We start from the raw sequence: 23,474 nt of genomic DNA on the forward strand, positions 1-23,474 counted from the left end.
TACCGATGTGTACCACAACCTCTGGCTGTTCACCCTCCCCCTTCAGAACGCCCTCTGTCCGTTCAGAGACATCCTTGACCCTGGCACCAGGGAGGCAACATACCATCCTGGAGTCTCTTTCACGTCCACAGAAGTGCCTATCTGTGCCCCTGAATATAGAGTCCCCGATAACTATTGCTCTTCTGCGCTTTGTCCCTCCCTGCTGAACAACAGTGCCAGCCGTGGTGCCACTGCTCTGGCTGCTGCTGTTTTCCCCTGATAAGCCATCCCCCCCAACAGTATCCAAAACGGTATACTTGTTCGAGAGGGGATAGCCACAAGTCACCTCTCATCCTTCTTCGCTCCAATGAGGGCAAGAGGAGTATAGAAAGTGTAGTGGGGACTTTAAAAAGTAATTAGGAGAGGAAATTTACGGGCGGAACACTGGCGCAGTGGGTAGCACCACAGCGTCACAGCTCCAGCGACCCGGATTCAATTCTGGGTACTGCCTGTGTGGAGTTTGCAAGTTCTCCCTGCGTCTGCGTGGGTTTTCATTTTCGCCGGGTACTCCGGTTTCCTTCCACCACCAAAGACTTCAAGGTTGATTGGTAAATTGGTCTTTATAAATTGCCCATAGTGTAGATGGTAGGGGAATATAGAGACAGGTGGGGAAGTGGTAGGAATATGGGATGAGTGTAGGATTAGTATAAATGGGTGGTTGATGGTCGGCACAGACTCGGTGGGCCGAAGGGCCTGTTTCAGTGCTGTATCTCTAAATAAAAATAAAATAAAGAGTGGATATAAAAAAACACTGGCGGGCAAGATAAAGGAAAATCTTAAGGGAAGAGGATAAGCAGAGCAAGTGTTGGGCCCATTAGGGACCAAAGCGCAAATCTGTGTGTGGAGTCAGAGGACGTAGGTGAGGTTTTAAGTGATTACTTTTTATCTGTGTTCACTACGGAGAAGGACGATGTAGGTGTAGAGATCAGAGAGGCAGATTGTAATTTACTTGAACATATTAGCATTGAAGGGGAGGAGCTATTAGCTGTTTTACTGAACTTAAAAATGGATGAGATGTATCCCAGGCTGCTATGTGAGGCAAGGGAGGAGATAGCAGGGGCTCTGACACAAATTTTCACATCTTCTCTGGCCACAGGAGAGGTGCCAGAGGACAGCGAATGTGGTGACATTATTCAAGGAGGGTAGCAGGGATAAACCAGGTAATTTTAGGCCGGTGAGTCTAACATCAGTGGTTGGGAAGCTATTGGAAAAAATTCTGAGGGACAGGATTAATCTCCACTTGGAGAGGCAGGGATTGTATTTTTCGAGGCGGTGACTAGATGTGTAGATCAGGGTAAAGCAGTTGATGTAGTCTACATGGACAGCAGTAAAGCTTTTGATAAGGTCCCGCATGGGAGATTGGTGAAGAAGGTACGAGCCCATGGGGTCCAGGGCAATTTGGCAAATTGGATCCAAAATTGACTTAGTGCAGCAGGCAGACGATAATGGTCGAGGGCTGTTTTTGCGAGTGGAAGCCTGTGACAAGTGGTACACCACAGGGATTGGTGCTGGGACCCTTGCTGTTTGCAGTGTACATTAATGATTTAGAGGTGAATGTAGGAGGTATGATCGGTAAGCTTGCAGATGACACAAAACTTGGTGGTGTCGTAAATAGTGAGGAGGAAAGCCTTAGGATGATACAGGACGATAGAGATGGGCTGGTAAGATGGGCGGAGCAGTGGGAAATGGGATTTAATTCTGAGAAGTGTAAGGTGATGCATTTTGGGAGGACTAACAAGGAAAGGGAATATACAATGGATGGTAGGACCCGAGGAAGTACAGAAGGTCAGAGGGACCTTGGTGTACTTGTCCATAGATCACTGAAGGCAGCAGCACAGGTAGATAAGGTGGTTAGGAAGGCATATGGGATACTTGCCTTTATTAGCCAAAGCTTCAAATATAAAAGCAGGGAGTTTATGATGGAGTTGTGTAAAACGCTAGTTCGGCCACAGCTGGAGTACTGTGTACAGTTCTGGGCACCACACTATAGGAAGGATGTGATTGCACTGGAGAGGGTGCAGGGGAGATTCACCAGGATGTTGCCTGGGCTGGAACATTTCAGCTATGAAGAGAGACTGAAAAGGCTAGGGTTGTTTTCCTTAGAGCAGAGAAGGCTGAGGGGGGACATGATTGAGGTATACAAAATTATGAGGGGCATTGATAGGTTAGATAGGAAGAAACATTTTCCCTTAGCGGAGGTGTCACGAACCAGGGGGTATAGATTTAAGGTCAAGGGCAAGAGGTTTAGAGGGGATTTGAAGAAAAATCTTTTCAGTGAGTGGTGGTGGAGGCAGGAACCCTTACAATATTTAAGAAGTATTTGGATGAGCACTTGAAATGCCAGAGCACACAAGGCTACGGGCCAAGTGCTGGAAAATGGGATTAAAATAGTTAGGTGCTTGATGGCCGGCAAAGATACGATGGGCCGGAGGGCCTGTTTCTGTACTGTATAACTCGATGACCCTAAAGGGGAGCTCAAAACACCATGTGTTTAAAACTAAACCCTGTTACAATAAGACCAGGTGAAGACAGCAAAAGACCCCGAGACACATTGATCAACTTGTCATAACTGAAATTGGGTGCTAGCATTCGGATTGTTGCCCACAGACAAACAAAGTTAAATTGAAGTGGGAAGCCAAATTGTTCCCAATCAAAAAGAACAAATCAATACAGGTTGTCTTGTGGTTGTGTGTGATTGAATAATAACATGTCTGCAACTGAAGCTAGTAGCTCTCCAAGCCAGGGTGAAGTAACTTGGGATAAGTTAAAAACACTGTCTATGGAGGAGTTGAGAAAAATGGCTGAGCAGTGTGGGATCACTGTCCGTGGCAAGGCTCGGAATTCTGAACTCCTGAGACTAGTGGCCAACCATTTTTCCCTTGAATCTGAAGAAGTAGAAACAGGGTTAGAAGCAGAATCCGACAGGGTATTGTTCGCAAAGATACAACTGGAACAGAGGAAACTTGAATTTGTGGAAAGAGAAAAAGAGAGAGAGAGAGGCAGGAGAGTGAGAAAGAAAGAGCCTTCCAAAAGGGTGGTGAGTGAGTGAGTGCCTGGAACTTGCTGCCGGGGAAGGTGGTGGAAGCAGGTACGATAGCGACGTTTAAGAGGCAACTTGACAAATACATGAATAGGATGGGAATAGAGGGATACGGACCCCGGAAGTGTAGAAGGTTTTACTTTAGACAGGCATCATGATCGGCGCAGGCTTGGAGGGCCGAATGGCCTGTTCCTGTGCTGTACTGTTCTTTGTGAAGAAAATGAAAGGCAGGAGAGGGAGAGAGAGAAGGACAGGAGAAGAAACGAGAGAGAGAGAGGAGAGGGAGAGAGAGAAAGAATATTCCAGAAAGAGTGCCAAAAATGAGAGTTGAAGTGGCTTGAATTAACTAGGGGGCGACAGAGTAACCCTAGTGAAAGCATGGCCAATATGGAGGATCAGAATTCAGGACTGGGTACAAGATCGCTAAAACTCACCCAAATAATTCCAAACTTCAATGAGGAAGATGTGGAAGTGTTTTTTGTGTCCTTCAAGAAACTGGCAAGGCTGCTAAAATGGCCAGCTGAAACCTGGTCTCTTTTACTACAAAGCAAACTAACTGGAAAAGCCCATGAGGTTTATTCCTTGCTCCCAGACAAGAGTTCATCAAACTATGAACTGACCAAAATGCTATCCTCAGAGCATATGAATTAATACCTGAAGCCTAGCGCCAAAAGTATAGTACCCTCAAAAAGCAAGCTCATCAAACTTACCTGGAGTTTGAAAGAAGCAAGCAGCTGGCTTTTGACCAGTGGCTGAGGGCTTTAAAAATACAACTCAGCTATGAGACTCTCAGAGAAGTAATCCTATTAGAGGAATTTAAAAACTCTCTCCCATTCTCAATAAAAACTCATGTCGAAGAGCAGCAGGTTCAGGGAGCCTGGCAAGCTGCCGTTCTGGTCAATGAGTTTGCTTTAATATATAAGTCGGTTTCCCAGTGAAGAACCTTTCCTAGTAATCCCCACAAATCCGAAAAGGACAAAGGATGGGAAGGTGATATTTTCCCAGGCAGTCCTGGAAGAGAAAGGAAAGCAGGAAACACAGGGAGCACTCCTCGAGCCAAAAAGGAAGATGCTGTGAACAAGAGTGAGACCCTGAGACCTGCGTGCTGTCATTGTAACAAGGCAGGGCATTTAAAAGCTGACTGCTGGAAACTAAAGGGGAAACCAGAAGGTGAATCAGGGCACACCCACTCAATGAAGGCGAGGGCCTGATGGAAAACACGGAACAGGCTGTGGCTTTGACTGCAGTAAAGGTGCAACCAGGAAGCTTACTACGGCCAGTGCAGGAAACGTTAATAGGATTCCCGAAGGTTATCTGGGTTTTGTATTTGAAGGGAAAGTAACCCCATGTTCCTTGAGTGGGGCAAGCAAGCCCAAAGTGATTCTCAGGGACACAGGGGCCACCAGATCCCTTTTAGTGGGAAAAGGCCTGACCTTTCCCCCAGAGAGCGCAGTGAACACCAAAATGGTGGTGAATGTATTGGAGGGCAGTGTATGTCTGTCCCTGTACACCAGGTGCAGCTGGAGTGCGACCTAGTTTCAGGACTGGTGACCGTAGGGATTGTCCCTAGTTTGCCTGTGGACGGGTTTGAGCTGCTCCTCAGTAATGAACTGGCGGGGGTGAAGGCGGTAGCCGGCACCCCCCCCAACCCGCCACCCCAGTAGTGAAAGAAAGACCACAGGAGGTCAGAGAGACAGGGCAGTGGCCCGAGACGGTCCCCTGCAGAGTCCCTGAATGTGTAGTAGATCAGGCCATGATCAAACCAGCTCCCCCAGAGGAGACTGCATTGGCTCTGTAGGAAAGTGACCATGAGGTCTGCCTGTCCAAGACTTTCTTTGGAAAGTTAGGAGACCCAGGGAATGAATTAAATGGATTTTCCCTTGCTGAGGCTCAGCCAGCCAACCCAGTATTGCGAGAGTTAGCACAGGCTACCCAGTCTGAAAGTGAAGCTGAGGGAGTTCCTGATTGCCAATATTTAAAGAATGAGGTACTGATGAGGAAATGGAGTTCTCCTCACAGACCTGATAGCAAGGAGTGGACAGTAGTTCACCAGTTAGTGGTGCCACAGAGGGACTGGAGAGAAATATTAAGAAGGGCCCACAAGGACGACAGTGGCTGTACATGCCGGTATATGAAAGACCAAAGCCCGCATAAGAAAGTAGTTTGACTGGCCAAAACTCCACAAAGTTGTGGTGGAGTACTGCAGGAGTTGCTACATGTGCCAGGTTGAGGGGAAACCCCAACCGACAGTGAAACCTGCACCCCTCAATCCTGTACCGGTGTTTGGAGGACCCTCCAGCAGAGGGCTGGTGAACTGTAAGAGTCCTCCGCTGAGAACAAAAGCAGACAGGCAGGCAGATGGCTGGCAAAAGTTTAGAAAGAGAAAGGGAAAAAGTGACCCAGAGGGCAGGTTAAATAAAGTCTTGGAAGAATCCCAGATGAAATCCCTTACTGCCCGGTCAAACAAACCCGAAAAATGTGAAAAGTTAGACTCCACATCCTCCGATGCGACTGCAGAATCTAGAAGCATCTCACCAGAGTTGCAAACAGCATTTACAGGAACCTGCAGAGACACAGAGAGATCTCTAGGAGGCAGAGAAACCGTGAGGGTGATGCCTCACCTATTCAAAGTGTCACAGGAGAATCATTACATCTGCACAAATACCTCCAGGTAGGATTGTCTCAGAGAACAAAGGGGAGAGTAATAAAGACTCCTCCCCCACAGTCAGAGGAAAAGGGAACCACCCAGCCACTGAAGCCAAAAGTCTTTGCATGACTCAGGGAGTTCAGGATAGACCCGCCCTCACCCCCACTAACTCTCCTGAGGGGAAATAAAGGGAAAAATAAAGCAGCCCTGGCACCTAGAACAGACCATTTTTAATAAGCTTAAGATTGGTGAAGGAATGGAAATGAATGAGAGAAATGCATGGTTTTTCTTTCTATATCTTATATTTCTCTCAAACTCTGCAATAAAATGCACTGTTGGTCTTCAAATCACATTACATTCCCTGGGTGTGGAGTTGTCAGGCAAACCCCACCTGCCAAGACTGAGGCACACAATATTTCACCACTTGAACATTAAAACTTAAAATTTACAAGTTCCTGACTGGAACGACATTTGAATAGTACCAGACAATGTGGAAACAAAGGGAGCCAGACCCTGCCCCAATACACAGAAAGAGACCCGGTCAAACCAATCAGTCACATGACCACCTGCTGGCCAACTGGGGCTGTTTTAAACTGAAAAACAGATTTTGAACTCAGAATGCTGTGTGTTTGTGGAATTGAGAACATCTCCTCTCCTGTCTGCCTGCCCTCATATCTACCCACGGAACTGACTCTTGTGAGAACACATGAAACTCAAAGAGAGAACAATTCCCTACATGAACAACGTTTTTAAGAAGACTACTGGGCACCAATGAAACGTAAGAACATATCTTCAATCAAGGACTACAGCGAGCTCGAGAAACAGTAACAAGATATTCCCTCAAACTGTTCTACTTATCTTTTCCTCTGCTCTTTTCTGTCCCTATCTGCATGTTTATATCACATGTGCATGCTAGCGTGGGCACATTGTACATCCGTAGGCGTGAACCATATTAGATTTTAAGTTTAAGGTTTCATAAATTTCATCTTCCTTCTTTAAACCAATTGAAAGCCTGTTTGTGCTTATTTCTTTGCCTTATAATTGGAAAGTTTTGAACAAGGATTCATAAAGTGGGAGGTTAAAACACAATGTGTTTAACATTAAACCCTGTTACAATAATACCAGGTGAAGACAGCAAGAGACCCCTCGACACATTGCTCACTTGGTCGTAACATGCTGCAACCATTTACTCTCCTCTGGACCCATGTTTAGTTTCTTTAATTGTCCCATTCGCCTTACACCATCATCCCTTTTATCATTGAATTACTCCTGCCCTCCACCCGACTACAGACCATCCCCTTTGTTCTTTCCTCCCCCTAAACACCACTTTTCACTGGCTTCATCACTGCTTTAAAACTGTTAATCTCTAATATCTTCCAGTTCTGATGAAAGGCTGTTGACCTGAAATGTTCACTCTGTTTCTCTCTCCACAGGTGCTCTCTGACCTGCTGAGTGTTTTCAACATTCTCCTATTTTTATCAGATTTACAGCAGTCCCAGGATTTTGTTTTTGCTCCAATACTTAGACCTGGATATTAATGGGCAGGAGTGTTATGCAGGCAGGGGGCAGAAGTTCAGGTTTCTCCCAGCATTCTATGAGGCTTTAACTCCACAGCCGGTGTCTTTTATCATTGACAGGTTCCCCGCCCTGAAGTCAGCCTGACTGAAAAACTTGGCTTCCAGTCAGACAGGGAGAACTCCAGAGCAGGTTGCAGGGGTAGCTAGGTCTCATTCCCGACCCCGAGCGAGTCCAATCCTAGGCGGGTCTGTATCCCAACTCCAGAGAAAATGTCAAAACCAGTTTGTGTCCGATCCTGGGATTGGGGTGTGCTCTGATCCCAAAGAGAAAATGTCTGGGGAGGGGGATGTCTGATCCCTGGATGTGAGTTATCCAAATCTGGCAAGACTATCTGATCCGGGAGTGGTTTGATCCCAGGATTGGGGAGGGTGTGCCTGATCTGGGATGGGGGTGGTCCAATCCTGGGAAGAGTGTCTGACGGGGATGGGTGGAATGGAGAAATTAGTGATCCCATGGAGTGGGTCTGATCCCGTGGGCTGGGGGTCATTGTATGGAGCGGGCTAATACTCTGATGGATGGGGGCATTGGGGGGCACAGGGACTGCTCGTCTTCCTGGCCCACAAGCAGTGCTGAAAAGGCACTTACCATCTGTCTGAAATTGTCCTTGTCTCCCTTCATCTGCTGCTTTCCAGAGGCCTGGGAAACCCAGCCGGACACAGTTGAACCTGGAAAACAGATTAAATCAGAGACTTGCAGACCTATTAAAATATTTAAATTACGAACCCTCCTCCTGAGAGCAGTTGTCTACCCTGCTCCCTGTCCCAACTCCATTAAATCCGGAAGTGGGAAGGTTTAATTTCTGACTCACACATTTTTGTTGCTAAAATCCTGCCCTTACTGTCTGGGTCAGACACGGAGAATGATCAAGAATTTCCAGTCTCTTTTCCCTTCTCTCTCTTACAGTTAATTTACTGGCGATTGTGATCCTGTCCCGGGGAAAATGCGGACTCTCCACCTGCACCACTCGCTACCTGGTGGCCATGGCAACGGCAGATCTATTGGTAATTATCATTGACGTCATACTGTATATGATCAGTGATTATTATTTCTCAGAATCTTTCCTGAACATCACCCCTGTGTGTAGTGTTATGGCTGCCCTCCGTTTTGAAGCTACAGACTGTTCTGTCTGGTTCACTGTCACTTTCTCCTTTGATCGATTTGTGGCCATTTGTTGCCAGAAGCTGAAAACTAAATATTGCACCGAGAAAACTGCGGCTGTGGTTCTAGCAACATCCTGCATTCTGCTCTGTTTACAAAACATCCCCTTTTACTTTACATTTGAACCTGGAGAGATAATTGACAATATACTGTGGTTCTGTATTGACAAGCCAAGCTATTATACTGAACCTGGATGGGTGGGATTTGACTGGTTTAATACAGTTTTAACCCCATTGCTCCCATTTGCTTTCATTCTGTTGCTCAACGCTCTGACAGTCAGACACATTTTAATTGCCAATCGAGTCCGTAAGGGACTGAGGGGACAGAGCAAGGGAGAGAATCGCAGTGACCCAGAGATGGAGAGCAGAAGGAAGTCTGTGATTTTACTCTTCACCATATCCGGCAGCTTCATACTTCTGTGGATGATGTATGTTATAAATTTCTTATATTATAGCCTTACAGGAACAGATCCAGGGGATTACAGCCATTCTGAATATATATTTGAAAAAGTCGGAGATATGCTGCAGGTTTTAAGTTGCTGCACAAACACATTTATTTATGGGGTGACTCAGTCCAAGTTCAGAGATCAGTTCAAGAATGCGGTGAAATATCCAGTTACTTCAATGATTCAATTAATTAATAAACAAAACCACTGAGAGCAGCCCAGAGACAGGTCCCAGTGTTTCCAGTCCATGAATGGAATATTTATCCCCAGATTTCCAGCAACTGAACAACACCAGGAATCGCTGGGGATCTGAAAATACCCCCAACGGTGGAGGGAGAAGGCTGGAGGAGACGGAGAGCGCCCACTGCAGGACAGGAGGAGAAACAGCAGCTGCAATCGCTCCTCCACCTCCACGAGTTCAAATCTCATCTCCTCACATCTGCTCAGAAAGTCAAAAAATTCTTCTTCCAAAAGCCAAAATGCTGTAGATGCTGGAAATCTTCTTGTGTGAATTGATTATTATCTTACTTAATTTTGGAGTCACTTTGTTGCATCCGTCTCACTTCTATTCCCCCTGCCCAGTCGCTGTGGTCTCTCTCTCGGGCACCGATACAGTCATCGATGTAATGGAAAAAGAGTTGGGGGAGTGGGGCCTGAGTAGGACTGGAACAAGGAATGTTTGACATATCCCACAAAAAGGTGTGCATAACTAGGACTCATGTGGGTACCCATAGCAACACCTTTTACTTGAAGGAAGTGAGTGGAGTTGGAGGAGAAGTTGTTCAATGTGAGAACAAGTTCAGCCAGGCAGAGGAGGGTGGTGGTGGATGGGGACTGGTTGGGCCTCTCATCAAGGAAGAAGTGGAGAGCCCTCAAACTGTCCTGGTGGGGGATGGAGGTGTAGAGAGATTGGACGTCCATAGTGAAGAGGAGGCGGTTAGGGCCAGGAAACTGGTAATTGTCAAAATGAAGTAGGGCGTCAGAAGAGTCACGGACGTAGGTGGGAGTGCTGCTCGGTCGGATGGTCAGTAATGAGGGAACACTGCACTGTCACAGTGCCAGTACAGAGGGATTGCTGTACTGTCGGAGGGTCAGTACTGAGGGAGCACTGCACTTTCAGAGAGGCAGTAATGAGGCAGCGTTGCACTGGCAGAGTGTCACTGGTGATGGAGTGTTGCACTGTCAGAGGATCTGTACTGAGGGAGCGCTTCACTGTCAAGAGGGGCGGTACTGAGGGAGTGCTTCACTTTAGGGTTTTTGGGATGTTCTGCGGTGTGGGGTGAAAGGGTCTTTGGGATGTCCTGTGGGGGTAAAAGGGTCTTTGGGCTGTCCTGTGAGGGTAAAAGGGTCTTTGGGCTCTCCTGGGGGTGAAAGACTCACTCAGTTGAAATGGAAATCTGTCTTTCAGTGAAGTTTCAGTCAGTGTCTGTGTTTAAACAGCTCCCTGAATCATGTACCCTCTGAGAGCCTGGAGCGGCAACTGACAATGTTGAAAATACTGGTCTCTTTAATTAACCAGGACATACTTCAGAGTTAATAGAGAGTAGGTGATGGTCATTGCAGCCTGTATTTATGGGCTGAGTTTTTCCCCAGTCAGGTGAGTTATTTCTGGACAGCTGGTCAGTCCAGGAGGGAAGAGTGGAAACTGGGATTTGTACTGAATTGTGGATTAATAATAAAACTGTTGTGGATCACAGACAGTTTCCTGCTTCCTGATTTTGGTGATTGGTTATTTACCAAAAGCAGAGGATTAATTTTGACCTCTTCAGGTGGGATAATAACAAAAAAAGTAATGTCTTTTTCGAGCAGAAGCAAAGCTCCCGTGGGCTTTCAAGGTGAAATGGCTGAGTCACGCTGCAGACTCTCAAACTATGATTACCCAGCAGTCTTTCTGGAATTGGAACTGCACAAACAATGGATGAATGAGGTGGCAATGTGGACTCGGGTCACTTCCTAACCAAGAGGAAGCAAAGTATGGAGTCACAGATCGATAAAGCACTGAAACAGGCCCTTCTGCCCACCGAGTCTGTGCTGACCATCAACCACCCATTTATACTAATCCTACATTAATCCCATATTCCCTACCACATCCCCGCAATTCTCTTACCACTTACCTACACTAGAGGCAATTTACAATGGCCAATTTACCTATCAACCTGCAAGTCTTTGGCTGTGGGAGGAAACCAGAACACCCAGCGAAAACCCACGCGGTCACAGGGAGAACTTGCAAACGCCACACAGACAGTACCCAGAACTGAACCCGGGTCGCTGGAGCTGTGAGGTTGCGGTGCTAACCACTGCCCACCCCCTGGACTTGGCTTTGTTTTTACCAGGAAAAAGTAGGATTAGAAATAAAGTATTTTTGGAACTGGACATTACTGACTTGGATACTGAAGAGGGATTGCCAATTCTAATGCAATTTATGGACAAGATTTGCAAACAAAATGATTTGTTGGAAGCCTATGAGGCATAGTCAACTTTTAATAAATTTAAGAAGAAGGACAATCAGTCCACAGAAGAATATGTCATGGAATTTGAGAGGTTATATAGAAGACTGAAAAAAAATCAATCTAGAAATTCCTGAGTCTGTGCTTGTTCTCAAATTGTTAGATTGTGCACAAATCTCACATGGATAGATGTTTTGGTTTATACAGGGTTCAATTTCACGGTAAAGATTCTCTTTTTGAGCAAATGACTGCTGCCCTAAAGAAATATCTGCGAAAACAATCGTTTCTGGTAACCTTCATGTCACAAATTGAAAATTCTGCAGTGATAGAGAATGGAGAACTCCATGATTACTGACTCTCTAAATCGGTGGGTTCCTAGTCGGTGATGCGTGTACAGTATAATATTCGTAACATCAAATGATACACAGGGTAAAAGGGATGGTTATTTAAATCCATACACATAGAATTAAATTTAATGTTCATTGGTTAATTGCTCGTGACAACGAATACACAGATTATTACGGATAACCGGTGTAGGGGGTACAAAGCGACACTAAATTGTTAAATTGGACATGATAACACACACAGGATAAGAGCATGATAGGTAATTATAAAATCAGACATAGTAAGCAACAAACAGAGGATACATTTATATTTAATTGTTAAATTTGACTCGATGAACAGGATGCTGTGCGATAAAGATACTGTTAATTGTTCAATTGAATATAAAAAATCATTGGTTAATAAAATTAGTTCATTGTTAAGTTGTTCCTGATAATGAGTGTATGGGGTATAAATCTACAGTCAGTTCCTAAATTGAACATGATAACTAATATAAAGGTCAACAGTGTTTCAGTAAATTATCAAAATTATAACAATATAAGTTATAAAATTGAACATATTAAATGATACACGGGGGAAAGGGATAGTTATTTAAATGTAATACATGAATGTATAAAATTACAGTCCATTGTCATATTGGATCATGATAAACAATACATTGGGGTATTAAGTTCTCGATAACTGTTTAATTGTATACAGAAAATATACTAACTAATAAAGTGTGTTAATTGTTAACTTGGTTGTGATAACGAGTGTCCATGGGGTACAAATCTACTGTCAATTTCTTTAAAAATGCAAACAAAATGTAAGGTCTGGAAGCCCTTTAAAAATGACATTTGCGCCTGCAGTGGCACCTGAGACCATTGCTGGGGACGCACCACCCACTCACTGCACATCATCGTGGGGGGGTGGGGGGGAGCGTTGCATCCCAGCTGTGTAAATGAGCTGCCGCCTTTAATATTGCGCCACCTCTGCAGAGTAAAGCCCCCATGTGCGGGCAGCCATCTTCGAAGCTCACCACCGAGACCAGCGGCGAGCTTGTAAATGCAGCTCATTGAGTGAATGGGTACAAAGTTATTAGTCATTGTTAAATTGGAAATAATAACCAATAGAAGAGGGACTAAGTTTACAGTTAATTGTGAAATTGAGCTTGATAAACAATAATGTTGCCGTTAATTGTTAAATTAAATATAACAAATATACTGGCTAATAAATGTATGAATTAGTCTTGCTTTGAATGCTGCAGACAGGTTACACATGAGACCTCTAGTAAGGTCTGGATTCTGATTCAACTCATTGTTTGCCTGCATCAACTTCTTTATTTTACCCTGGATCTTCCACAGTTCTCACACCAATTATTCTGTAAACAATAATGTTTTCTATTGCTCCCTCAGAATATCACCCCCATGTTGATTAACGTCCATCCATACTCCTCTTCATTACCTCATAGTATCTCCACATACTCTCTATATCTATTCAGTTTACTCCTGCTAACCTTGCTGTAGTTGCTATTCCAAGACAATCTGTCAACCCACAACTTCTTCACCATTTAAACTAATTACATACAAACTAAGAGCAGGAGTAGGCCACTCGGCCCTTTGAGCCTGCTCAGTCATGCTAAAAGATCATGGCTGATCTATTTGTGGACTCAACTCCACATTCTTGCCCACCCCGATAACCATTGACATCCTTCTTTGTCAAGAAGATGGGACTTGAACCTATAATTGCTGGCTTTAGAGGCGACTGCCTTATCTATTAAGCCATCACCATCCCCGGGTATGTCTTGTCCCACCAGCAGGACAGACCAACCAGAGGTGGCGGCACAGTGGTCTACAGTATGGAAGGAGTTGCCCTGGGAGTCCTCAACATCGACTCTGGACCCCATGAAGTCTCATGGTATGAGGTCAAACATGGGCAAGGTAACCTCCTACTGATTACCACCCACCACCCTCCCTCAGCTGATGACTCAGGACTCCACCATGTTGAACACCACTTGGAGGAAGCACTGAGGTTGGTAAGGGCACAAAATGTACTCTGGGTGGAGGACTTCAATGTCCATCACCAAGAATGGCTCGGTAGCACCACTACTGACCGAGCTGGCCGAATCCTAAAGGACATAGCTGCTAGACTGGGTCTGCGGCAGGTGGTGGGGGAACCAACACGAAGGAAAAACATACTTGACCTCTTCCTCACCAATCTGCCTGCTGCAGATACAGCTGTCCATGACTGTATTGGTAGGAGTGACCACTGCACAGTCCTTGTGGAGACGAAGTCCGACCTTTACATTGAGGATACCGTCCATCATGTTGTGTGGCACTATCACCGTGCTAAATGGGATAGATTTCGAACAGATCCAGCAATGCAAAACTGGGCATCCATGAGGCGCTGTGGGCCATCAGCAGCAGCAGAATTGTACTCAACCACAATCTGTAACCTCATGGCCCGGCATATCCCCCACTCTACCATTACCATCAAGCCAGAAGACCAACCCTGGTTCAATGAAGAGTGCAGGAGGGCATGCCAGGAACAGCACCAGGCATTCCTCAAATATCAACCTGGTGAAACTACAACATAGGACTATCTGCATGTCAAACTGCATAAGCAGCTTGCGATAGACAGAGCTAAGCGATCCCATAACCAACGGATCAGATCTAAGCTCTGCAGCCCTGCCACATCCAGCCATGAATGGTGGGAGACAATTAAACAACTAACTGGAGGAGATGGCTCCACAAATATCCCCATCCTCAATGGTGGGGGAGCCAAGCACATCAGTGTGAAAGATAAGGTTGAAGCATTTGCAACAATCTTCAGCCAGAAGTGCTGAGTTGATGATCTATCTTGGCCTCCCCCTGAAGTCCCCAGCATCACAAATGCCAGACTTCAGCCAATTCGATTCACTCTGCGTGATATCGAGAAACGACTGAAGGCACTGGATACTGCAAAAGCTATGGGCCCAGACAATATTCCGGCAATAGTACTGAAGACCTGTGCTCCAGAACTTGCCGCGCCCCTAGCCAAGCTGTTCCAGTACAGCTACAACACTGGCATCTACCCTGCAATGTGGAAAATTGCCCAGGTCTGTGCTTCACACAAAAAGCAGGACAAGTCCAACCGGGCCAACTACCGCCCCATTAGCCTTCTCTCAATCATCAGTAAAGTGATGGAAGGTCTCATCAACAGTGCCATCAAGCGGCACTTACTTAGCAATAACCTGCTCAGTGACACTCAGTTTGGGTTCCACCAGGGCCACTCAGCTCCTGACCTCATTATAGCCTTGGTTCAAACATGGATAAAAGAGCTGAACTAAGAGGTGAGGTGAGAATGACTGCCCTTGACATCAAGGCAGCATTTGACCGTGTTTGGCATAAAGGAGCCCCAGCAAAACTGAGGTCAATGGGAATCAGGGGGAAAACCCTCTGCTGGCTGGAGTCATACCTAGCGCAAAGGAAGATGGTTGTGGTTATTGGAGGTCAATCATCTGACCTCCAGGACATCACTGCAGGAGTTCCTCAGGGTAGTGTCCGAGGCCCAACCATCTTCAGCTGCTTCATCAATGAGCTTCCTTCAATCATAAGGTCAGAAGTGGGGATGTTAGCTGATGATTGCACAATGTTCAGCACCATTCGTGACTCCTCAGTTACTGAAGCAGTCCATGTAGGAATGCAGCAAGATCTGGACAAAATCCAGGCTTGGGCTGATAAGTGGCAAGTAACATTCGCACCAAACAAGTGCCAGGCAATGACCATCTCCAACAAGAGAGAATCTCTTGTGGTTAGCACTGCAGCCTCACAACTCCAGTGACCCGGGTTCAATTCTGGGTACTGCCTGTGTGTGGAGTTTGCAAGTTCTCCCTGTGTCTGCGTGGGTTTCCTTCGGGTGCTCCGGTTTCCTCCCACAGCCAAAAGACTTGCAGGTTGATAGGTAAATTGGCCATTATAAATTGCCCCGAGTTTAGGAAGGTGGTTGGGGAATATAGGGACAGGCGGGGATGTGGTAGGTATATGGGATTAGTGTAGGATTAGTATAAATGGGTGGTTGTTGGTCGGCACAGACTCGGTGGGCCGAAGGGCCTGTTTCAGTGCTGTATCTCCAAATCTAAATCAAAAAAATCTAACCATCTCCCCTTGACATTCAACAGCATTACCATCGCTGAATCCCCCACTATCAACATCCTTGGAGCTACGATTGACCAAAAACTGAACTGGAGTAGCCATATAAATACCATGGCTACAAGAGCAGGTCAGAGGCTAGGATTCCTGAGGCAAGTAACTCACCTCCTGTCTCCCCAAAGCCTGTCCACCATCTACAAGGCACAAGTCAGGAGTGTGATGAAATACTCTCCACTTGCCTGGATGTGTGCAGCTCCAACAACAAAGAACAAAGAACTGCACAGCACAGGAACAGGCCATTCGGCCCTCCAAGCCTGCGCCAATCTTGATGCCTGCCTAAACTAACATCTTCTGCACTTCTGGGGCCCATATCCCTCTATTCCCTTCCTATTAATGCATTTGTCAAGATGTCTCTTAAATGTCGCTATCGTATCTGCTTCCACCACCTCCCCTGGCAGCATGTTCCAGGCACTCACCACCCTCTGTGTTAAACACTTGCCTCGCACGTCCCCTCTAAACTTTGCCCTTTGCACCTTAAACCTATGTCCCCAAGGAACTGACTCTTCCACCCTGGGAAAAAGCTTCTGACGATCCACTCTGTCCATGCCGCTCATAACTTTGTAAACCTCTATCATGTCGCCCCTCCACCTTCGTCGTTCCAGTGAAAACGATCCGAGATTCTCCAACCTTTCCTCATAGCTAATGCCCTCCAGACCAGGCAACATCCTGGTAAACCTCCTCTCTCCCCTCTCCAAAGCCTCCACGTCCGTCTGGTAGTGTGGCGACCAGAATTGCACGCAATATTCTAAGTGTGGCCTAACTAAGGTTCTGTACAGCTGCAACATGACTTGCCAATTTTTATACTCTATGCCCCGACCGATGAAGGCAAGCATGCCGTATGCCTTCTTGACTACCTTATCCGCCTGCGTTGCCACTTTCAGTGACCTGTGGACCTGTACGCCCAGATCTCTCTGCCTGTCAATACTCCTCAGGGTTTTTCCATTTACTGTATACCTCCCACCTGCATTAGACCTTCCAAAATGCATTACCTCACATTTGTACGGATTAAACTCCATCTGCCATTTCTCCGTCCAAGTCTCCAACCGATCTATTTAGAACACAGAACACAGAACATTACAGCGCAGTACAAGCCCTTCAGCCCTCGATGTTGTGTCGACCTGTGAAACCATCTGACCTACACTATTCCATTTTCATCCATATGTCTATCCAATGAGCACTTAAATGCCCTTAAAGTTGGCGAGTCTACTACTGTTGCAGGCAGGGCGTTCCACGCCCCTACTACTCTCTGAGTAAAGAAACTACCTCTGACATCTGTCCTATATCTATCACCCCTCAACATAAAGCTATGTCCCCTCGTGTTTGCCATCACCATCCGAGGAAAAAGACTCTCACTATCCACCCTATCTTACCCTCTGATTATCTTATATGTCTCTATTAAGTCACCTCTCCTCCTCCTTCTCTCTAAAGAAAACAACCTCAAGTCCCTCAGCCTTTCCTCGTAAGACCTTCCCTCCGTACCAGGCAACATCCTAGTAAATCTCCTCTGCACCCTTTCCAAAGCTTCCACATCCTTCCTATAATGCGGTGACCAGAACTGCACGCAATACTCCAGGTGCGGCCGCACCAGAGATTTGTACAGCTGCAGCATGACCTCGTGTCTCCGAAACTCGATCCCCCTACTAATAAAAGCTAACACACCATATGCCTTCTTAACAGCCCTATTAACCTGGGTGGCAACTTTCAGGGATTTATGTACCTGGACACCAAGATCTCTCTGCTCATCTACACTACCAAGAATCTTCCCATTAGCCCAGTACTCTGCATTCCTGTTACTCCTTCCAAAGTGAATCACCTCACACTTTTCCGCATTAAACTCCATTTGCCATCCCTCAGCCCAGCTCTGCAGCCTATCTATGTCCCTCTGTAACCGACAACATCCTTCGGCACTATCCACAACTCCACCGACCTTAGTGTCATCCGCAAATTTACTAACCCACCCTTCTACACCCTCATCCAGGTCATTTATAAAAATGACAAACAGCAGTGGCCCCAAAACAGATCCTTGTGGTACACCACTAGTAACTAAACTCCAGGATGAACATTTGCCATCAACCACCACCCTCTGTCTTCTTTCAGCTAGCCAATTTCTGATCCAAAGCACTAAATCACCTTCAATCCCACACTTACGTATTTTCTGCAATAGCCTACCGTGGGGAACCTTATCAAACGCCTAACTGAAATCCATATACACCACATCCACGGCTTTACCCTCATCCACCTGTTTGGTCACCTTCTCAAAAAACTCAATAAGGTTTGTGAGGCACGACCTACCCTTCACAAAACCGTGCTGACTATCGCTAATGAACTTATTCTTTTCAAGATGATGATAAATCCTGTCTCTTATAAGCTTTTCCAACATTTTACCCACAACCGAAGTAGTATCCTCTGACAATCCACATCACTATCCGCAACTCCACCAACCTTTGTGTCGTCTGCAAACTTACTAATCAGACCAGCTACATTTTCCTCCAAATCATTTATATATACTACAAACAGCAAAGGTCCCAGCACTGATCCCTGCGGAACACCACGAGTCACATCCCTCCATTCAGAAAAACACCCGTCCACTGATACCCTCTGTCTTCAATGACCGAGCCAGTTCTGTATCCACCTTGTATCCAACATTCAAGAAGCTCGACACCATCTAGGACAAAGCAGCCCACTTGACTGGCACCCATCTACAAACATTCACTCCCTCTACCACCGACGCAGAGTGGCAGCAGTGTGTACCATCTACAAGATGCACAGCAGCAATGCACCAAGGCTCCTAAGACAGCACCTTCCAAACCCGTGACATCTACCAACTAGAAGGACGAGGGCAGCAAATACATGGGAACACCACCACCTGCAAGTTCCCCTCCAAGTCACACACCATCCTGACTTGGAAATATATTGCTGTTCCTTCACTGTCGCTGGGTCAAAATCCTGGAACTCCCTTCCTAACAGCACTGTTGGTGTACCTACCCCAAATGGACTGCAGCGGTTCAAGAAGGCAGCTCAACACCATCTACGCAAGGGCAATTAGGTAGGAGCAATAAATGCTGGCCTGGCCAGCGACGCCCACATCCCATGAATGAATAAAACCAAAGGTTGTACTTTTCCTTCTGTTCCCCATCTTGCTTCGCTCGTGTTTCGTGTTTTCAATGTTTTCCTAACAATTCCTTCAATAATTCTCATCCTATTATGTTTCTTAATTGTGAATAACTCCCTTCACATAAACCAATTGACAGATTCAAGCTCATGTTAAAAACAAGTGCTGCGATTTCAAAATGCACATCATGAAATAACACATTTCCTGACTCTATTACATCTAGTGCATTTACATTTGGGTTTTGATTCTTTACTGGATCGGACAGTTTTTTTCTTTCAGTCATTTCTTGGTTTAATTGTTAATTTTATCAGAGCAGGAAAATCACGCACCCCACCGCCCCCCTCTTCCTCCCCCTATAATCACACTGCATGACCCCCTTCCACTCCCTATCTCTCGCTGCTACATCTGTGGCCAATTCAGTGTTTGGGTCAGGGTTTGTCCCATCTCATCTCATCCAGGGGTGTCTTCCTCTTCTCCCACATAAGAATTCCCAAGTTTCCCAGGGAGCCCGCCTTATACTTCTTTCCCCAATTCCACCTCAATGTCTGATTTGTCTGGCTGATATTTTCACAAACATGTTCCAACAGGACTGTAAATCCTTCATCCACCTCTATCACATCATTACCTTTCTGATCATTGTAACAATGACATTGTCCTTTACTTTCACGCTCTAGTCTTATTAACACTGTTACACAGCTTGGTGTATTCCCTGAGTCCCCATTTTTGAACTGATATGTTTATGTCCTGTTATTATGGGCCAGCCTTCTGCATTATACTTAACGCAAACAACCGGGACCGTGTTAAACACACTCGGACCAACCAAAGGAAAGGTCATTGAAGTATAGAAACATAAAATGGAAAGGCCAAAGTCACATTGAACTTCCAAAATTGAACTTTAATTATCCACCCTATAGATAGCAGTAAAAGTGCACTGGAGGATCAAATAAATGCAGGTGATTATGTTTTAAAACATAAAATACATGGAAGAATAGGTTTTGATTCATGTTTATTATTGAATGCATCATGATATTGACATAATTTTTGATCAGTTATGTACAACCAATAGCTAGAGATCAATCTGTTTACCGAGTGCAGAATGTAATTTGTTATCTTGTCGGGTGTGCTGCTCCGAGTGTACAGTTAATTATTGAATATTATAATAGTTGTTACATCGAACATTCAATATTGTGAACCTTATTGATCTGAGGAGTAACTTCTAAGAACACACACATTTACCCTCCTCGAACAATACCCCTTAATCTACTCTCATACTCACTCATGTAGTACATGACAAAGGCTTTCCTGAAGTCCATCTACACTGCACCCATTGCATTTCACCATTTACCTCCTCAAAATATCTTATGAGGTTTGTCCAGTATGATTTTTCCTTTTGAAACGGGTGTTGTTGCTCATACAGTGGACGATTAATGGACACATTGTCATGAACGTTAGCAACAACTTGCACTGAAGGAGAACCTTTACCATGATATTCAATCCCTAGAGGCTGCACAGAAACGTGAGGAAAAATAGGCACAAAGAAGACAAGGACACATGAGGAGAGACCAAACATTTGGTCAAAGAGTGGGGCTTATTGAGGGGAGGGAGATAGGGTGATTATGAATGGTTTTGAAGAATAGACCTCGGTCAACTAAAGAAATGCTCCAAATTATGATATGAAGAGAGTGAAGGACAAGAAAACTCAACAATAATACATTTATATAGCACCTTTACCACAGTAAAAGATCCCAGGGCATTTCACAAGCGATATTCATACAAAAATTGACTCATAGCCAAAGAAGGATATACTGGAAGGAGCAACCATCAGCTCAATCAAAAAGAAGGGGATGTTTGGACTGATAAAGGAGGAAAGGGCTGGAGGTTGGAGGAGTTTAAGGATGGTATTCTGGAACATGGAGCTGAAGGCACAGTTGACAAATTTAGGACAAATGGAAGGAGAATGTACAAGCAGCCGCAGTACAAGAAACCAAAAGATTGGAGGTTGGGCGAAGGGGAGGGTTTGTAGGGCTGGAGGAGATGACACAGATAGGGTTGGGGAAGGACAGGAAGGATTTAAAGATGAAGATCGACAACACAGAGACTGTTGGAGAGCTGGAGCTGGGTGTTATCAGCACACATGTGGAAGATGACTCCATATCTGGAGATGGTGTCACCAGTGGACAGCATGTAGATGAGGAAGAGGAGGGAACGAGAATGGAAAGTTCAGGGACTCCAGAGGTAATGGTGCTGGTCTAGAAAGAGAAGCCATTGCTGGAGATGCTCTGGCTACAATCAGATCAGTAAGAATAGAACCAAGCAAGGGCAGTCCTACCGAAAGAGGCCAATGTCAGAGGTATGGAGAGGTCACGGGTGGGTTTGCTGCAAGTTTGGAGGAGAGGCTGGAGATGGGGAGGGGTGAGAACATGGAGGGATTTTAACCCAAGGATAAGAATTATAAATTTTAGGCATTGGGGGAGTGGGAGCCAATGCGGGTCAGTGAGGGGGAGGGCGATGGGTGAGTGGGACTTGGTGAGGGATGGACATGGACAGGAGAGTTTTGGATCAGTTGACATTGATGGAAGGTAGAGGTTGGGTGCCCGGTCAGGAGTGAACTGGAGGAATGGAGTCAGGAGGTGGCACAATTTTACTATTACTGAGACAATTAACCTATGTAGAATAAACTGGTAAACACCTGCAGAGAAATAGCAGAGAGAGGAATGTCAATGGGACATGTTCAGTGTCCATCCCCTAATATCACCCACAGTCACATTGAGGCTGCAATCCCGAACGTGGCCTTTAATTGTCCCTGTATCTGAGACTCACATTTTATAATTTACCTGGGAAACTGGAGGAGCAGCATGAAATGTGTCTGCTTGCCCCTGGATTCAGTGCAAACAAATCAGTAACATTTACAATTGAATTGAGAAGAGTGAACATGGTCAATACAATTACAGGAAACTGTAAATTCCACTCACCACAGTCACTACATTGTGTGGGATCAGTCCTGTATGAATAAAGCTTTCAGCTTTACTCCTGAGAGAGGTCTAACTAAGATAATGTCCAGGGCTTTGAGATATTTGTGTTTTATCCATCACATTATTTACAGCAATGATCAGGGGTATAACCATCTCAATGGAGACTTATCTCCTGTATAAATCAGGACCCGTTGGAATGGATCAACTCAGCGTGTCTGCTGGAGCTGTGGGTTCCACACCAATGGAAGTTATTGCTTCTCACAGAAATGAAATTTGCAGTAAACTAAAAAACGGAAGGTATTTACTATGCGATTCTTGCAGCTGTTGGAGTCCCTGGTAAGCCATTATTGCAGCTGTTAATGGTGTAATCAGTGCTAACTGTCCTGCTGTACTTGGTATTATTTCACAACTGTGTATTTTACACAGCTGCCTGTTCTGTTCCAGCAATTGAATGATGGAATATCCCCAGTCCCAGCCTTTCAGTCTTGTAGGAACTGCATTATATCTGTAATGACCTTTGTTTATCACACACTGGTATTGTTAGTGGATTATTCTCTGCACTGCACATATTTGAATAAGATGTTTGGGCAAAGAGCAGAAATCAGACCATCAGGAGCTGTTAACAGTTTAATGTTGTCCAAATAACCTGTCCTGGAATATGTGTAAGAATGTGATTTTAGTGATTGATAATGAGACAGCTCACAGTTTCAATGTTACAAGGAGGCAGAGCAATGTCTTCCCTCCCCAATAGCATGATTCAGTTCAACTGGAATTTCAATGTATTTCTTGGTTATCAATGTTATGAAATATTATTTCATTCTGTGTGTGTCTGACGCTGCTTCAGAGGCCTGGCTACTGAACTGAGTTTGCTGCTGACTCTTTCACATCTCCTTCTCTGCTTCACTGTGGATGAATTCACTGTCACTGGGCTAAGTTGTAAAATGAAATGTGTTGATGTGATGTTCTATCTGTTTACACTGAATCTTCTGGAATCATGAGTCCTATTTATCCATAGATTATAAGTAGCAGTGGTGATGTTAGTGTTTTATTTAATTAAAGAATCTTGCCATCTAATGCTGTACTTTATAATTCCAGGAAAAGGAATTTCAATGATTGGGAAGTGACTCTGGAAGAGGATTTTGATTCTGTTTATACCATGCATTATTGATGAAGTGAGCAGTGTAGGTGAACAAGTGGAGATTTCTGTGATCTGTAGAAACATTAAACTATTCACAGAGGCTTCGCCATTGAACAAACTGACGCTGAGAATAGAATCATTGAACATGGGGCTGGTGAACTGAATGCAGGCTCAGCATATTAGGATTGAAGGGAATGGAAAAGCATTGTTGACAAGACAGTATAAGAGAGTGTGGAAAGATAGAGAGATGAGCAATAAAGAGATGGAGGAGGAAGACTAGAGGGAGGGGGAGAAGGTACGCAAGGGTTAGGGAGCAGCAGAGAGTGACGAGGGCTGAGGAGGGGCTGGAGAGTGGTGAGTACTTTTTTTCCAAAATCCAGGAAAATC

At 45.2% G+C, this 23,474-nt stretch overlaps 1 protein-coding gene across 1 annotated transcript; it reads left to right on the plus strand.

The window, feature by feature from the left end:
- The first annotated feature begins 2,836 nt into the window (after window positions 1-2,836).
- LOC137381516 (probable G-protein coupled receptor 139) lies at window positions 2,837-9,118 on the plus strand. Its single transcript, XM_068054215.1, has 4 exons — window positions 2,837-2,943; window positions 3,430-3,577; window positions 7,209-7,378; window positions 8,182-9,118. The coding sequence occupies exons 1-4, from the start codon at window positions 2,837-2,839 to the stop codon at window positions 9,116-9,118; spliced, it is 1,362 nt and encodes a 453-aa protein (XP_067910316.1).
- Window positions 9,119-23,474: the final 14,356 nt, after the last annotated feature.

This window comes from Heterodontus francisci, chromosome 22 (genome assembly GCF_036365525.1).
Source record: "Heterodontus francisci isolate sHetFra1 chromosome 22, sHetFra1.hap1, whole genome shotgun sequence".
In the NCBI taxonomy this organism is placed as follows: domain Eukaryota; kingdom Metazoa; phylum Chordata; class Chondrichthyes; order Heterodontiformes; family Heterodontidae; genus Heterodontus; species Heterodontus francisci.

Bases quoted from the DNA above. Each gene is read 5' to 3' on its own strand.
- LOC137381516 (XM_068054215.1), top strand. From the start codon at position 2,837: ATGGCTGAGCAGTGTGGGATCACTGTCCGTGGCAAGGCTCGGAATTCT. The intron at 2,944-3,429 runs GTTAGAAGCAGA...TGAATTAACTAG, and splicing joins TCTGAAGAAGTAGAAACAGG to GGGGCGACAGAGTAACCCTA. The intron at 7,379-8,181 runs GTCAGCCTGACT...AAGAATTTCCAG, and splicing joins GACAGGTTCCCCGCCCTGAA to TCTCTTTTCCCTTCTCTCTC.